This window comes from Lucilia sericata, unplaced genomic scaffold (genome assembly GCF_015586225.1).
Source record: "Lucilia sericata isolate MDLA Ls3-8-SP2 unplaced genomic scaffold, ASM1558622v1 Contig000443F_arrow, whole genome shotgun sequence".
Taxonomy (NCBI): domain Eukaryota; kingdom Metazoa; phylum Arthropoda; class Insecta; order Diptera; family Calliphoridae; genus Lucilia; species Lucilia sericata.
Window position 1 is genome coordinate 32,501 of NW_023994458.1, and position 18,014 is coordinate 50,514.

Genomic DNA, 18,014 nt, shown 5'->3' on the forward strand with positions numbered 1-18,014 from the left:
TCAAAATTAATGAACAAATTTGTGAAATTCCTTTAGAAAAAGAACCGTGATATTTATACTTGACTTCAGATTAAAATAGATTATTGAGAAAAAAAATAATAATTTAAATGAAGCGATAAGTCTAAATTTGCAAGGAGAAAAAACAAAATTATTGAAGGCGTAAATATATTTTTTATTATTGAAATAATTATAAAGCGTAAAAATATTAAAACTATAAATAAATCATTTAAAAATTTCAATTATGAATGAATTTTAATAACTTACAAATTAACTCTCGCATCTATTTACTACATATTAAATTATTGTGAAAAAATACTTGTTTGTTAATTTGTTTGCATATTTTCAAGTTTTATATATATTTATCATATAAACAATAATAATCTTGTTTAAAAGTATAAGTAGTGTGCACACATAGAGACTAAAATGTAGAAAACATCTTAAAAATCTTATCATATGATGAATGAAGAAAAATATAGAGAAAAATACGTCATTACTTTTTGCACTGGCCCCCACAAAATAAAAATAAATTAAATAAATAAAACCCATACATACATATGTATAGTATTATGGAATTTTTGTCATGCCGTAAAAAATTAAAAAATAAGATTATTTAAAAATATTAAAATTAAATAGTAACAAGTTTAAATTACTACATATAATATTTAAAATAATACAAAATCAACTAAATAAGTCGTTAACTTAACCCTTATTTCTAATATAGGGCATGTCAAAAGATCTCACGTAACACCAGTGGTTCTTTCCTGAGAATACTTTTGTCCAGTATATAGATTTGATTATAGACTAAATTAAAGACTAGATTATAGTATAGACTATACTATAGACTAGATTATAGACTAGATAGACTATACTATAGACTAGATTATAGACTAGACTATAGACTAGACTGCAGAATAGACTATAGACTGGACTATAGACTAGCCTATAGAATAGACTATAGACTAGACTATAAACTAGACTATATACACGATTATAGACTATACTATAGACTAGAACACAGACTAGACTATAGACCAGGCTATAGACAAGACTATAGACTAAACTATAGACTAGACTAAAGACTAGACTAAAGACTAGACTATAGACTAGACTATAGACTAGACTATAGACTAGACTATAAACTAGACTATAGACTAGACTATAGACTAGACTATAGACTAGACTGTAGAGTAGACTATAGACTAGACTATAGACTAGACTATAGACTAGACTATAGACTAGACTATAGACTAGACTATAGACTAGACTATAGACTAGACTATAGACTAGACTATTGACTAGACTATAGACTAGACTATAGACTAGACTATAGACTAGACTATAGACTAGACTATAGACTAGACTATAGACTAGACTATAGACTAGACTATAGACTAGACTATAGACTAGACTATAGACTAGACTATAGACTAGACTAGACTAGACTAGACTAGACTATAGACTAGACTATAGACTAGACTATAGACTAGACTATAGACTAGACTAGACTATAGACTAGACTATAGACTAGACTATAGACTAGACTATAGACTAGACTATAGACTAGACTATAGACTAGACTATAGACTAGACTATAGACTAGACTATAGACTAGACTAGACTAGACTATAGCCTAGACTATAGACTAGACTATAGACTAGATTATAGACTAGACTATAGACCAGACTATAGACCAGACTATAGACTAGACTATAAACTAGACTATAGACTAGACTATACACTAGACTATAGACTAGACTATACACTAGACTATACACTAGACTATAGACTAGACTATAGACCAGACTATAGACTAGACTATATACTAGACTATAGACTACAGACTATAGACTAGACTTTAAACTACAGACTAGACTACAGTCTAGTTCTCTAGAATAGGATCAACCAGTTCTCAACTCAGAATACTAAATATTAAAGATATCAGACACATGAGGGTTAAAAAATTTTTTTATTTATTCTGTTAAACAAATAAATCTTTTCATTTGGAAATGATTCGTGTTTGAAACAGATGTTTTAATTTCAATGTATTTAAATATATTAAGAATACAGGTGAATACAACAAGTTTCTCGAAAAAATCATAAAAAATAAAAAAAATTAAACTAAATTTTTTCACATTGCGGAAATATCATTACCTATATCAGTATATACACTCGTACTAAATCTTATTCAAGTTCCGTAAAGTTAAAAAAACTGAATGTGTATAAAAGTTTGTATAAATATTGTTTTTTTTTTTTTGTCATTATTTAAAACAATGAATACTTAATAAATTGTTACAGTAATAAATAGATGTAGGGAAACTGAAACAACTTTCACTTCAGAGTGTTTTTGGTTTTGTTATTAAAGTTCCTAAAAAGATTTTAAATAACCTTCTAAAATGTTATTATCTTTTTTTTAGCTAAAATGAATAATACAATTAGAAATTAGATTGGTATTATAGTTTATTTAAAATTTTTAAAAATAATTATTAATAAGCCATTATATATAGTATTTTGTCAAGTAATTAACAAATTCTTAGGCTATTAATGTTAATTTAAAGTGCTGCTAAAACGAATTGCTTTTAAAAAGGTTTTAAGTTGGAAAATTTAATAAAAAATTATTAACATATGATTCTTATTAAGATATATAAAAGTATTTCATCATTAAACTGGCAAACCATACAAATTTATCTAAAGAAAAATTATTAGATTAATAGACATTAATAACAAAATGTATGAAATTGTCATTTGCTAAACTTAAACCAATTTTCTAGACCCTTGCAAACATAGTAAATCTAAGAAACTGCATAACAACAAAAAACCCTAGCATATCTTACAAATATAAATATAAAGGAAAACCCATTCAAAAAATTTAAAAAAGTTTGCAATATGAAAAACTTTCCCACTTTGTTACAAAACAGTATAGCAAATTTGCTATATCTCGAAAAATTACTATACTGATTTTAGATTAAGTTAAAGAATTATAAAGTTTTGTAAATACATTTTCAAAACTCTTTAAAGTCAAAATAATTTAAAGATATTATTAGCTATACACAAACTATAGCAAACTTCCCTAGCAAACGTTGCAAATATAGCAAATATAGCAAAAATTTTGAAATTTTTTAATACCTTAACAAAAATATTCCAAACTAATATTTACTTTATTTGATCCTATTTGCTAGAATAAAAGCCATTGCAAAAAACTTTACAAAATGCAAAACCTAAGATAATTGGTTACAAAACATTATAGCTTATATGCTATACCTTGGAAAATTGCTACTAGAAATTATAATTTACTGCACTTAATTCAATTTGCTAGACTAAAACCCATTATAAAAATGTTAACAATATTGAAAAACATATAAAATTTACTACTGTTGTAAAATTACTATGTAGAATGTCAAAAATGTAATAAAAATTTTAGATTTAGTACATTTATGGTTGTTTCAAGACATGGTCTAAGATATCTCGAAGAATAATGAAGACACAACAGATGATAAAACATTATTTTAAAGTTGACAGACTGAGCTTTCAGATGATATAACAAATTTTATAAATAAAGGTGTGTTCGCGCCAATATTTGTTGGTTTGTGTTATTAGTTATAACGACGAATAAACTACATATTTTGTAGTGAAAAATAATAAACTTAAAACACATTTACCTTTGATAAATACAACAAAAAATAAACAAAAGTGTTTTTATTTTTTAAAGAAACAAAAAAAAAAAATAAATAAATATTAATTATTTAAATGCATTGCTGTCACTTTTTTACATCAATTATAAACAAAATTAAAAACTAAACATAATTTGTTAATAAACAATTTTGTAGGTCAAAATGTTATTGACTTTAGAAAAAAAAAACTATTAACTCTATATTTGTCTGGTTGTTATTAACCCCTAACAAACCCCAAATTGATATAAAACTATAACATGTTATGAGTAAATATAACTGTGACGAATCAGCTTTTTCTTTATTTTTCATACAAAAAACCCAATGGTCCAACTAACGACTTACACAGATTTCCATAAGCCAAAAACGAATCAGCTGATTCATCACGGAAACTAACTAAGCAAAAAATGTGAAAGTTGTCCCTGGTTTCACAAGGGTTAATCAAATAAATACAAACTTAGAGTTTGTTTGTAGTAATTTTTTATCTGTTACTTTTTTAGCCCGTTAAATATTTTTTTAAATAAGTTTTAACCTTGTATTTAAAACGAAACAATTATTTTTTATTTTATTTAATTGGGATATAATAAAACTGAAATAAACACGTCTTAATAAACAAACTGGTAAAAAAATAGTTTGTTTTTTAAATATGCTTTTGTGCTTTTTCGATTACATTGACCTCATGTTTAGGTATGTGTTTTTTTTTTACTATTAAGGTCAATGAATTATTGATGCGTAAAATGTTGGCAAATATTATAAATATTTAACTAGTTTTACACAAAAAAAAAATAGATTAAAATATTTTAAAGGTACTAGAAAGAAATTTATAACAATTATATTAATTATATTAATATTAACAGAAAAACATTAATAAAGTAATTATTACATTGATTTGTTAAATCGATATTGTTATTGTATTAGAATTCTACTACATATGTATATAATAGAGACAATTTTTTGCGTAATTAATTTCTTCTCATAAAAAAGTAATTAACAGTTTTAATTTGCAAAAAGCACCATAACGAGTTTTTTTGTTATTCACAAATACAGTACACGTTTTTAAATTATATTTTGAGTTTTTTTTTTTTCAATAAAATTTTAAACAATATTGAAAAGCGTAATTTGAAATTGAATATAACGCCACAACAATATGACGCACGGTAGAACACGATTGAAAAGTAAACTAAAAATTAAAAACTACGCAAGTTTATAAAATTATATAGAGCTGAGTGCAACTTGGAAAATATGATCTAAAACTGATCAGTTCCTGATCATTATTTTCTTATAGTAAAGTGATCAGTCCCTAATCACTATTTTCTTATAGCGATTCGTTTCTAGGAAAATATGATCAGAAACTAATCACTATCTCTCTCTTTACATTCTCTTTTCTGATAATTTTTTCCTTTAGTAAAGTGATCAGTTTCTGATCAATATTTTCTTATAGCTATTAGTTTCTAGGAAAAGATGATCAGAAACGGATCACTATAGGATAAGATGATCTGAAAGTGTTCACATTTGTAAAGGGAAAGATGATCCGAAACTGATAACTTTTCTACAGGAAAACGGAGATAATAATCTGATCACTTTTCTATAGAAAAATATCACTGATCACTTTTCTGTAGGAGAAAATTATTAGCAATTTATTGCTTTTCTAGGATAATATTATCGTTAACAGATTCATTTCCCTATATACATGAATGTATGATCAGAAATTTATCAAATATATACAGGAAAATATGATCTGAAACTGTTTCAGTTTCTTTTAAAAATATTATCTAAAATTGATAATCACCACTTTTCTATTGGAAGAGATTGACGAGGAATATATAACTAATCTATTGGAAATGATCAGAACTTTAAATACTATTATATTAAAAAGTGTGAATAATTGATGAATTCTAAAGGAAAAGGTGATCAGGAAGTGATCACTTTTCTAAAGGAAAAGATAATCAGAAATTGATCACTTTTTATAGGAAAACAGTGATAATAATCTGATCACTTTTATATAGTAAAATATCACTGATCACCACTTTTCTATAGGAAGAGATTGATCTGGAATTGATAACTAATCTATTGGAACTGATCAGAAAATTATTTACTATTATATTAAAAAGTATGAAAACTTAGCAGACGTTGAGTAAATATGTGTTAATCTACATATATGTATGTAGGTACATACATGTACATATACATATGTATATTCCCTATTCATCCAGTATAAGAAAATGTTAACGATTCCTTTAAAATCTATATATATAAAAATGAATGTGTGTTTGTTTGTATGTTTGTATGTTTGAACGTTATAGACTACTAAACGGCTGAACCGATTTTCTTGAAATTTTCACAGCATATTCCTGCATGTCTGGAATAGGTAATAGGCTACTTTTTATTTCGAAATTTCAAGTGGGCGATGAGCCACGCCCACATTAAGAAAATATAAAATCCGTATATTTTAGATAATATAACAGTTAGAGTCCTCAAATTTTGTCGGAGCCACTTTAGTGTCAATATGATCATTTAGGACAAAAAGTAGGCGGACTAGCATTAGGGGGCCTGGTACCTCCCATATAAATTAAATACAAAAATTCGTTTATCTGGGAAACTAATAGAACTAAATTCTTAAAATTTAGCACGAAGAACTTTAACATCCATATAAACATTTTGGGTAATAAATTGGCGGACTACCCATGAGGGGAGCGGCACCTCCCATATTAATTAAATACAAAAATTCGGTTATCTGGGAAACTAATAGAACTAAATTCTTAAAATTTTGCACAAAGAACTTTAACATCCATATAAACATTTTGGGTAAAAAATTGGCGGACTACCCATGAGGGGAGCGGCACCTCCCATATTAATTAAAAACAAAAATTCGTTTATCTGGGAAACTAATAGAACTAAATTCTTAAAATTTTGCACGAAGAACTTTAATATTCATCTGAACATTTTTAAGGAAAAAAGAGCGGACTTTCATCTGGGGGGCTTGGAGCCCCTATATGAATAAAATAGAAAAATTCGTATATCTGAGAAACAATTAGAGCTAGAATCATTAAATTTTACTTGAAGAACTTTGACATTCACCTGAACATTTAGAATATAACGGGCGGACTTCGAATGGGTTACTTGGTACCTCCCATATGAATTAAATACAAAATTTCGTTTAACTGGGAAACTAATAGAACTAGATTCTTCAAATTTTGAACAAATTATTTTAATAATCATCTGAATATTTTGGAGGAAAAAGGGCGGACTTTCATCCGGGGGGCTTGAAGCCCCCACATGAATTAAATTCGTATATCTGAGAAACTATTAGAGCTAGAATCTTAAAATTTTACATGAAGAACTTTGACATTCATGTGAACATTTAGAGAATAACGGGCGGACTTTCAATGGGGGGCTTGGCACCACATATATGAATTAAATACAAAATTTCGTGCATCTTGGAAACTCTTATATTATTCAAATTTTTTGTAGATAGATAGAAATTGGCGATAGATAGAAACTGGCGAACTTGCAATAATTTGCTTGACATCTTTTATATGTAACATATAATAAATCTGGTATTTATTTATACATATTCCTTTTAGGGTAGCAAAGCACACTGGGTATAGCTAGTAATAAATAAAACACGTTTTACAATAAAAAATTTCTATGCTGTTTCTGGAAAAAATTTGCGGTTTTCTTTAATAATCGTCCAACACATCCACCGCACATTTCCTATGTGTAAAAATCAGTAATATAAAATACCGCAAACTCCTTTAAAAATTAAGAACCAATTTCAAAAAAAAAATTTATAAAAAAGAGTTCAATGAAAATAAATAAAATACTTTTGCCATAATGATTTTTAAAAAATTCACTTAACACAATTATATATCACATGTGCATACAACTTGTTATCAGTTCACAAGTATAAATTTATAATAATATAAACAATTGCAAAACAAATCTTTTTATTTATTAAAAAAAATTATGGCAAACACAAATTTTGCTTACTATTGCGCTCTTCGACATTTGAAACTTGTAAACTTAAATTGTTTTTTGTTTTGTTTTCAATTTCTTTTATTTTTTTCTCTTTTTCTAAAGTTTGCGCATTTGTACCTAACACACTAACTGGCTGCCGGCCGGTGGTGGTAGTAAAATATCTCCACCAGCCATCCATTCATCGCCATTATCGCTTTTTATTTGGTCACGTAGACCATGTGCTAATGCTTTGCACACATCCAGACATTGTAGTATATCATGAATGCATACCGTACACTAAAAATTTTTAACATTTTCGGTTGTTTTGTTTGTTTTGCCCGGTTTTTGCAGAAATTCATCATTAGAATAACATTAACATAAAAAATTTACATGGGGACACTATATGTATCAAAAAAAAAAACTTGTTTGTCATACATATTTAAAATGTTCTTATCTTGAGTTCTAACCAGAGCATAAATAATTCATAGTTTTGCAATTCAAGGTGTTTACAACAACTTCCTTTATTTTTGGATTTTGGAAAGTGATTAGATTTTGAAAGCTCTTAAACCTTTGTCCGATCAATTTTGTAAGAAAATGTTTTGCCATTGTTGTCTAGCAATATTGTTAGAAAAACATTAATAATATGATCAGAATCTGATGACTTCTCGATAAGGAAAGAGTGATCAGAATCTGATGACTTTTCTATAAAAATCTGATGACTATCTTTAGAAAAAAGATAAGAATCTGATCAATTATTAATAGAAAAAAATGATCAGAATCTGATCATACGAAAAAATCACTCTTTTCCTAAGATACGAGATCAGATTTTAATCACTTTTTTTCTTTTTTCCTAATCTGATCATTTATCTATACGAAAAAGTGATCAGAATCTGATCATTTATCTATAGGAATCTGATGACTTACTTTAGAAAAAAGATAAGAATCTGATCAATTATTAATACAAAAAAAATGATCAGAATCTGATCATACGAAAAAATCACTCTTTTCCTAAGATACGAGATCAGATTTTGATCACTTTTTTTCTTTTTTCCTAATCTGATCATTTATCTATACAAAAAAGTGATCAGAATCTGATCATTTATCTATAGGAAAAAAAGTGATCAGAATGTGGCAAAATCTGACAATTTCATTGTCATTGTGAGTCGTTTAAATTTTATGTAGTTCTAATAGTTTAATAATTAGTCTAATAACATTTCTATGGTGTATTAATTAGTCTAGGGACTAGATTAGATTAGTCTATGGTCCAGTTTATATATGAATTCATCTATAGACTAGACTAATGTATGATCTATAAACTAATCTATAGTATAGGTAAAATCGGTGTTTAAAATTCTGTCAGATCTGACTACACTATCTATATTGTTAATGCAATTTTTCATTGTCAGATCTGAGTGTAGTTCAACAAATGTTAAATTCGAACTTTTAATATTGCCTGCCATTTTTGGAATTTAGTTTATTATTCGAAATCTATTTGCCCGATTTGCGATCTTGATTTGAAAAATTTTCCTATGTTGACATTTTACATTAATAATTAACAATTTAATTGCCCTGCTAATAAAATTTGAACTGAAGTGTATTAAAAGATTCGTTACAGCCAGTTATAATCATCTTGAAATTTTTGTTTATATATTTTATGAAAATAAATACTATTCATTCATTTGACAAAAAAAATTAATAGTTTATAGTTGCGACAGCCACGCGCGCTCAATTTATTTTTGTTTACATCTTCCAATATCAGTCTAACAAAAAAGTATATATACATTTTAGGTTACTACTACAAATACATAGATACTTATAAAATAAAAACAATTAAGTTGTTTAAACTTTAAAAATTATGCTAGAACATCATTTTCAAAATCTAACAAACAATTTTTTGATACTGTATGCAACTTATGAAAACTTCATAGTAAAAATGAAAATGTTACACACTGTAGTTGCAATATAAGCAAAGCCGCCAACATTGACATAAAACACGCTACATTAGCCACTTTAAATACTGCAACAACAACAACCGAAAGTTAATAATAAATACTACGTAAACATTTTAAACTGGTTTGTTTTTTTTTTTCAAGATGTATTAAAATTATCAACTATAAAAAGCCGGCTCTAATTTCTTCAATAAAAAAGATTTAACCAAAATATTCAGCAAAATATTTTGCGTATTTCGAGTTTATGATTTTTTTATAGAAAAAAAGTTGTAAATCTCACATGTAACGAATTTTATAAATGCTATTAAACTACTTATAAAATAAAATTATTTATTTTAAATATTTAATTTAATTAATGATGTCAAACGACTTGGATGTCGACCATTATTATGTGTTTTCAAGCTAACAATCCTTTAGTCTTTTAAAAAAAAATGGGAGAGGACGAAAGGAGGAAAACGGGAGACGAAGGGGGAAAGGGAAAGAAGCGGAAGAGGGGAGGCGGAAGGAAAGAGGGAGAAGGAGGAAGGCGAAACGGCAAGGGCAGAAAAGGGCCGGGAAAGGGCCCAGAGGAGGAAAGGGGAAAGGGGGGAAGAAAGGAAGGCGAGCGAGCGGCGAGCGAGCGAGCGAGCGAGCGAGCGAGCGAGCGAGCGGCGCGCGAGCGAGCGAGCGAGCGAGCGAGCGAGGGAGCGAGGGAGCGAGAGCGAGCGAGCGAGCGAGCGAGCGAGCGAGCGAGCGAGCGAGCGCGAGCGAGCGAGCGAGCGAGCGAGCGAGCGAGCGAGCGAGCGAGCGAGCGAGCGAGCGAGCGAGAGAGAGCGAGCGAGCGAGCGAGAGAGAGAGCGAGCGAGCGAGCGAGCGGCGAGCGAGCGAGCGACGAGCGAGCGAGCGAGCGAGCGAGCGAGCGAGCGAGCGAGGAGCGAGCGAGCGAGCGAGCGAGCGAGCGAGCGAGCGAGCGAGCGAGCGAGCGAGCGAGCGAGCGAGCGAGCGAGGAGAGAGCGAGCGAGCGAGCGAGCGAGATAGCGAGCGAGCGAGCGAGCGAGCGAGCGAGCGAGCGAGCGAGCGAGCGAGCGAGCGAGCGAGCGAGCGGAGCGAGCGAGCGAGCGAGCGAGCGAGCGAGCGAGCGAGAGAGCGAGCGAGCGAGCGAGCGAGCGAGCGAGCGAGCGAGCAGCGAGCGAGCGAGCGAGCGAGCGAGCGAGCGTAGCGAGCGAGCGAGCGAGCGAGCGAGCTATCGATCTATCTATCGAGCTAGCGATCTAGCGAGCTAGCGAGCTAGATCTAGCTATCTATCTATCTATCTATCTATCTATCTATCTATCTAGTCTATCTATCTATCTATCTATCTATCTACTATCTATGTGATCCTGTAAACTTCTATGTTTGTCCGAGAGATGACGTCCGAATTTGAAATTTTTGTCAACTAAACCTAAAACAACGAAACCAAAACTTTAAAGTGCATAGATCTGTATAAGATATAAATTACTGAATTCTAAACCACTATTGAAATGTTTTTTTGCAAAACTATTTTTCAAAATAATATTTTGTTGAATTCCCGAGATGTTTTAATAATGACAAAAAAAAGGCGGGAAATATAAAGAGTAAACAAATATTTAATTATAAACGTGTTTTGAATTGTTTGTTACATAGACCATTTTACATTACAACTGAGCAGGTGAATAACCGGAAAAACGTGCTAAACCTGTTATTTTAATTGTAAAATAATATCATGTATGAAATTGTGTACTCAATTCAAATTAATATTTAAATGTTGAAATTAATTAAAATAACTGTGTAAGAATCTGAAATGATTCTCTGTACTTTTGGAATAGAGTTCCTTATTTCTGGAAATATGATTCGATTATCCGAGAAATAACGAGGGTTATAATGAAAATAGGTATGTATATCCCAACAGAAATCTAGTCATTTACAATTTATATTGGGATTATATATTCCCGGGAAATTTCCTAAGTTTACTTTAAAGTAGTGGAAAACGCTATTTAATTGAACTCTATTTTCGATATCGACGTATACTTAGACATTAAACTTTATATTTTAATTCTGGTTATTTCTGGGTATTTCATATTGACATTTGAACTAATTTATAATAGAAATACTTATATTGATAAAGAACGCTATAAAATAGGTATATTTATATTTTTACAGATAATGAAGTCTTAAATTATCGAAAAGTGCATTAGTACAATGTCAAACATTTTAATAATTATTAAATATTATAATATAGACCACGAACGCAAGTTTATTGTCAAAAATGCTTTAAAAAGAAGCACGTACACTAAAAAACTTTACTTTTTAAATATGTATATAAAACATATAATGTCGTACATTGATATTAAAAATCCCAATTTAATAAAATTGTCTGATGAATAACTTATTTTAAATATAAAACAATTAAAACTTTAAGCTTAAATATGAAAATATTATATATGCTGATAACATGCTACACCTAAATGCGAAATAACTATTATATTATATGATATTAGAGATAAGACCTATGACAAATATAGTAGAGAATTTGCAACAAAAACAATTTTGATTAGAAATAGTTATAGAAAGAAAATATTAGAAAGCAAGCTAAATTATATAGTTGTTTTGGCTATATTTTAACATGTACTGAATGACAGAGCATAATTTTAACAAATCAATCGTTTTATACGGAAACCCAAGAATTCGAAATATAACATTTACACAGTTTAAATTTCGAAAATATTTAATAAAAATAAATAATTAAAAATAAAATCTATCTAAATATGTAACATTTCCGAGAATTGTTAAAAACTCTCATTCATTTCCAATAACTCCCAGAAAATTTAATATAAACAACATTTAAACAAACCCAACTAAAGGATACAACATTTTCATTTTTTTACCTCTCTAACCGGATAAAAGAAATTACACTAAAACAACACAATATTGACAACACTTTCTCACAACAACATGGAAATATTGACATCTCTGTTGCAAAACATACAACTGTTATAATAAAATAACACGAGGACCAATGTGCTTAATTTAAAGCGGTGATAAATGCAAAAAAAAAAAAACAACAACAAAATTGTTGTTGGTTTTCCAAAAATATATACTTTTTAAATCTAACTAATTAATATTTATTATGCTGCTAGAAACAATAAACAAAACGTATGCAAAAATACCTTGCACGACGACGACTACGTATTTTAGTACGTCTGTCTATCCGTCCGACTGGTGTTGTATATATGGGGTGTTATTGTGGTTGTTTTTGGTTTTTCGTTTTTTTTTATCAATCAAGTGACTTTGGCAAAATTTTGCTTTTTGCCTTAGAACTTTAAAAAATTTAGTATATCTAATATAAACAGATTTGATTACATAAGATAATAAATAAGTTCAAATTGTTTGGTAGCAGTTTATTTAACTATGTATAAAAGTAAATAAATTGAGATGAATATGGAATCAATATGTATGAAAAACTCTCACATGAGCTTTTAGTTTGTATGTCAGCAGACCTTCATACATACTTATAAATTAATCTTCTTCGGCGATTAAAAACTTTAATTAAACTATCAGTTGTACATAATTTTATAGCCAAACATTTTCTTTAAACAAATTATTCAATATCTGTTTACAACCGTAATTATTAAATAATATTATACCCTAAACATTTGTTGTCATAATGTGATTGTATAATAGCAGCGGAAAAAACAATAACTAGAAAAAAGGAAAAAGTTGGAAGTGTCTCAAAATCTACTTACCCCACAGACACTGTGCATAGCGTGCATAGAGAATCATTAAAAATATAGAAAATTTCAACATTTTTAACATAATTACTGGCTTTTATATACACGTTTAAACATTTACTTCAATTTGCTTTAATTCTTTTTTTTTTATTTTGCTTTACTTTTCTCGCAAAATTTACACTTTGCTTTTTTTAATTTAAAATATATACAAAAATTTCTTTTCACTTCTCTTTCACTATATACATAAATTAATTTACACTAAAATGACCTTTATATTTTATTTTTATAATTTTGTTGCTTTATTTTTTGTTTTAATAGTTGAGCGAATGATATCCGTTCGTATTTTTATTTACTTTTACCATGCGGCACGTTGGTTAATTAATGGTTAACTTTAACAAATTTTTCTTATTTAACGACTAATATGGAATATAAAATTCCTAAATAAAAGAAACGCACGAAACGAACCTGACGAGTTAATATCAATCACTACCAACCTCAAAATAAATTTTACCATCACACTTCCAAACAGCTGATACATATTTGTCAAACTTTGTTTAAATCAGACATGGTAAATTTAGGTTTATAAATGGTACCAACTTCCGAATAAGAGAGTACTTTTTTCTGGTTAATAGTTGTTTCACCAGTCTATACTAGTTTTTTGATTAGTCTAGTGACTTATTTATTGTTAAGTTTTTTAGCTAATCTATTGGTTATTCAAAAGTTTAAAACAAAAACAAGGACTCAATAATTAAAGCGAAATTTATCGTTTTCAACATATTTTTTGACAATGAAATATACCACTGTACAAGTACAATAGTACTGAATTTTTCATCTCTGGTTAAAATTAATTAACTATACAGTTTGAGAACCATTGGAAAATATCAAGTGTTGATAACAGAGAAAATAAAATTAACGTTATTTTGTATAGTGTGATTACAGAGAACTTTTACGGCTAGATTAAATCCAATAACATTAACTTTAACATTATGTTAAATGTAGACATTGCATTTGAATGTTAGTTTTTATAAAAATAAATTTCTTTAAAATAATCGATAATATTATAAAAAACTTTTTAAGTTTTTCGAAAATTTTCTATAATATGTATAGAAAAATTATTGAGGAATGTTTAAAAAATAAAAAAATTATTCGAAATAAAAATAAGAATGGATCGAAAATTTTCTATAATATAAAAATTTATCGAAAATAGAAAATTTATCGAAAATTTTCTATAAAAATAGAAAATTTATCGATTGATTTACGGCTAGCACAAATCCAATAACACTAACTTTAACATTATGTTAAATGTAGACATTGCATTTGCATGTTAGTGTCTTTGTTCAAAATATTTTCTTTAAAAAAGTAAGAAATTTATAGAAAGTTTTTATAAAAATAAATTTCTTTAAAAATAATTGAAAATATTATAAAAAAATTTAAAATTTTCGAAAATTTTCTATAATATAGAAAAATTATTGAAAAATGTTTATAAAAATAGAAAATTTATCGAAAATTTTCAATAAAAATAGAAAATTTATCAAAAATTTTCTATAAAACTAGATAATTTATCAAAAATTTTCTATAAAAATAGAAAATTTATTGAAAATTATCTATAAAACTAGATATTTTATCGAATTTTGTGAATTTTTTTTATAAAAATAGAAAATTTTTCGATATTTTCTATTAAAATAGAAAATTGATTGAAAATTTTTCTAAAAAATTTAAACATTTTCCAAATTTTCTATAAAAATAGGAAATCTATTGAAATTTTTTTATAAAACTATAAAATTTATGGAAGATTTTCTATAAAAATATAAATTTTTCTTTAAAAATGGAGAAGAACGTATAATTTTTTTCGTTTTAAATATATTTATAATAATTTATTTCATCAATAATTTATAAAAAAAAATAAAATAATTTTTAAATTGTCTAAATGAAATTCTTAAAAAAACGGAAAATCTATAATAAAAGTTTTAAAATATAAATTTAAATATAAACAATATAATAACTAGAAACAATACATAAGAGCAAATTATTTATAATTAATATTAAATAAAAATAGACTGTTTTGATACTGATTAGTTTGAGTTAAAATAAAAATTATTATTTTATAATAAAATACAAAAAAAAAACGAAACTAATAAATTTATTTAATTATTTGGTAGCTAGACTTTTTTGTTGCATATGTTTATGTTTTATGTATGTATGTAATTGTATACTGATATATTAAGAGAGGTAATAGAATTAACAACATGTTATGAAAATACAATGTGGATAATTAAATGTAACATTAACTAAAACCACAGTTTAAAAATTAAAACTAAACTTTATATTTATGTAGTAATGTATAAATAAATAAATTGAATAATTTATGTATTCTTGTCGGATTTTTTTTAGTTGTTTTGTAGAATTGAATTATTTCGTACTTAAAATAAAATTTCTTTATCATTTTTGCATTATAACTATAAAATTATACTAGTCGAAAGTAGTTATACTATTAAGGGACTTTTGAGTTAACAACTAAGTAAAGAAATTTTTGAAAAATTAAAGTTTGACTTAAATAATTTAAGTTTTTTTTTTTAAATATTAAATATTTTGAGAAAAAAATTTGGCTTGTTTGGAAAAATGTTAAGTTTTTTATTAATTGTTTTAGCAAAAGTCCTTTTTAGTTATTTTTTCCACTTTTAAATTAGGTACGTTTAATTGATTAAATCAAAAATTGTACGTACTTATGCAGTTTAACATATACATTTAGTTATTAATTAAAAAGTTATTTTGCCATTGATGTTTTTTTGTTGTTATTTATTACATTTGTTTGTTAGTTTTAAATAATTTCTTTTTTACATTTACATTTAGGTTATTAATTAATGTTATTTAAACGTTTTCATTTAGTTTTATTGCTTAAATTTGTTTTAATAAATGTTTGTTTGTTTCTTACTTTGTTGTATGTAGTTTAGTGGGCAAAATTAAATCGTGATACTGTTTTATGACATATCCATCGTATCACTTGTCTTATACGTGATGAAAACCATTTAAATACTTCACCAGTTCTTCGTAGTTTGGAAGCATAATGCTTAATATGATCTGTGCTAGGAAATTAAGGAAACCATCGGAAATAGAATTTATTAAATCGGATTTAAATTCCTATAAATTGCAAAAAATTTATTGATTAATTTGATTTTTAGAAAAGGATATAATAGTGTCCAGGGTTGATGGCCTCCATTTATATAGGTTACATAAGTGAAACCATCTCTTTGACCTTTACCTCTTATATGATAGTAATAAGGCAGAAAAGAGTGCAGGTTAAATCTGTAAATTTTTTTTTAAATATTATAATTTTTAAACAAATACATAGAAAAGGAATAAATAAAATTAAAGAAAAAAAATTGGTGTAAAATATAATTTTTAGTGAAATGTAGATTTTTTGTTCGAAACCAGTTTTTATTAATAAAAAGTTGATTTTTAATGAAAAGCCGTTTTTTTTTTCGATAAAAAGAGTTGATTTTGTGAGAAATGATTTTCTAATGAAATGTTGATATTTCTGTAAAAAGTCGATTATTTTGTGAATAACCAATTTCTTAGTTAAAAAGTCGGTTTACTAGCAAAAAGTCGATTTGTTAATAAAAAGTCTAATTTTTGGTGAAATGTCATGAAAATTAATTATTTTTTTTTTTAATATTAAATCTTTGTGATAAAATGTGTTTTAGTGATAAAATGTCCAATTATTATTAAAACTGAAAAGTTTTAGGGATTTTCACTTTTATTTCCGCAATTTATAAAAAAAACTTTCAGATTAAATGTCGATTCCAAAAAATGATACTTCCTTTGTAAAAGTAAATGTTTGACTACATACAAACCTTCGTTTTTCATAGAATAATATGGCAGGTTGATTTGTGGTTAACACATGTAAAAAAATTGCCTTAACCGACTGTCGCTCGGCTGTTGTCAAATGATTTATAAGAGCATCTAATAGTAATGAACCTATACCATTACGGCGATGTTTTCGATGTACACCTAATGATAATATATAACCAATATCGGCTGTTTTACCCATACTATCCGGTAAAATGCCTTTATCCTTAAAAAAAAAAAAAACATAAAAATAACATTTTTAAATGACTATAGCTTCAATATTGACACTTACCTCCTTATTAAGATTTCTATAGGGTTTTATTTCGGCTACAATTAAACCAATAATTGCTAAATTATATACAGCTGCTAACGAGAAAAATCTTGAACTGGAAGTTATATCCTCGTACCAGGATAGAGGATAATCGATGGGAAACCAATCTTGACATAATGTCCGTACCTTTTTGGGAAATGTTATTAAAACTAATCTTGACAATGTGTTATAGCGAGTATAAATACCTCTGTTAAATCGTCTGGTACCAGAAATCGCAATTGAACATCATTAACTGAACACAGAGGTACATGGTCGTTATCAATACGACCAATATCAATAGGCTCGGCCGACGATGGTGAATTGCTGGTATTTACTTTTTGGGGGTAGTAGATCGGGGAGGGAACGACAACAAAATGAAAGCGGCAACAGAAGGAGAAAGGACAGGGGGGAACAGAGGAGGAAGACACAGCGGGCGAGGGAGCGAGCGAGCGACCGATCCGAGCGAGCGAGCGAGCGAGCGAGCGAGCGAGCGAGCGAGCGAGCGAGCGAGCGAGCGAGCGAGCGAGCGAGCGAGCGAGAGAGCGAGCGAGCGAGCGAGCGA

General features: G+C 27.9%; 2 protein-coding genes across 2 annotated transcripts in view; both read right to left on the reverse strand.

Moving 5' to 3' along the window:
* The window catches only part of LOC119604911 (protein cueball), a 20,367-nt gene extending 6,569 nt beyond the window's left edge, over positions 1 to 13,798 (reverse strand). Inside the window, exon 1 of the mRNA XM_037957818.1 lies at positions 13,312 to 13,798. Coding sequence (XP_037813746.1) covers positions 13,312 to 13,381 — 70 coding nt within the window. The 5' untranslated portion in view covers positions 13,382 to 13,798. The remainder of the gene's footprint in view (positions 1 to 13,311) is intronic.
* A 1,620-nt stretch (positions 13,799 to 15,418) lies between these two features.
* LOC119604910 (N-alpha-acetyltransferase 60) lies at positions 15,419 to 17,790 on the reverse strand (the record flags this gene model as incomplete). Its single annotated transcript, XM_037957816.1, has 5 exons — positions 15,419 to 16,376; positions 16,486 to 16,599; positions 17,148 to 17,368; positions 17,435 to 17,599; positions 17,659 to 17,790. Coding segments are annotated over 5 exons (765 nt in total), but the record flags the coding sequence as incomplete, so codon positions are not given.
* Positions 17,791 to 18,014: the final 224 nt, after the last annotated feature.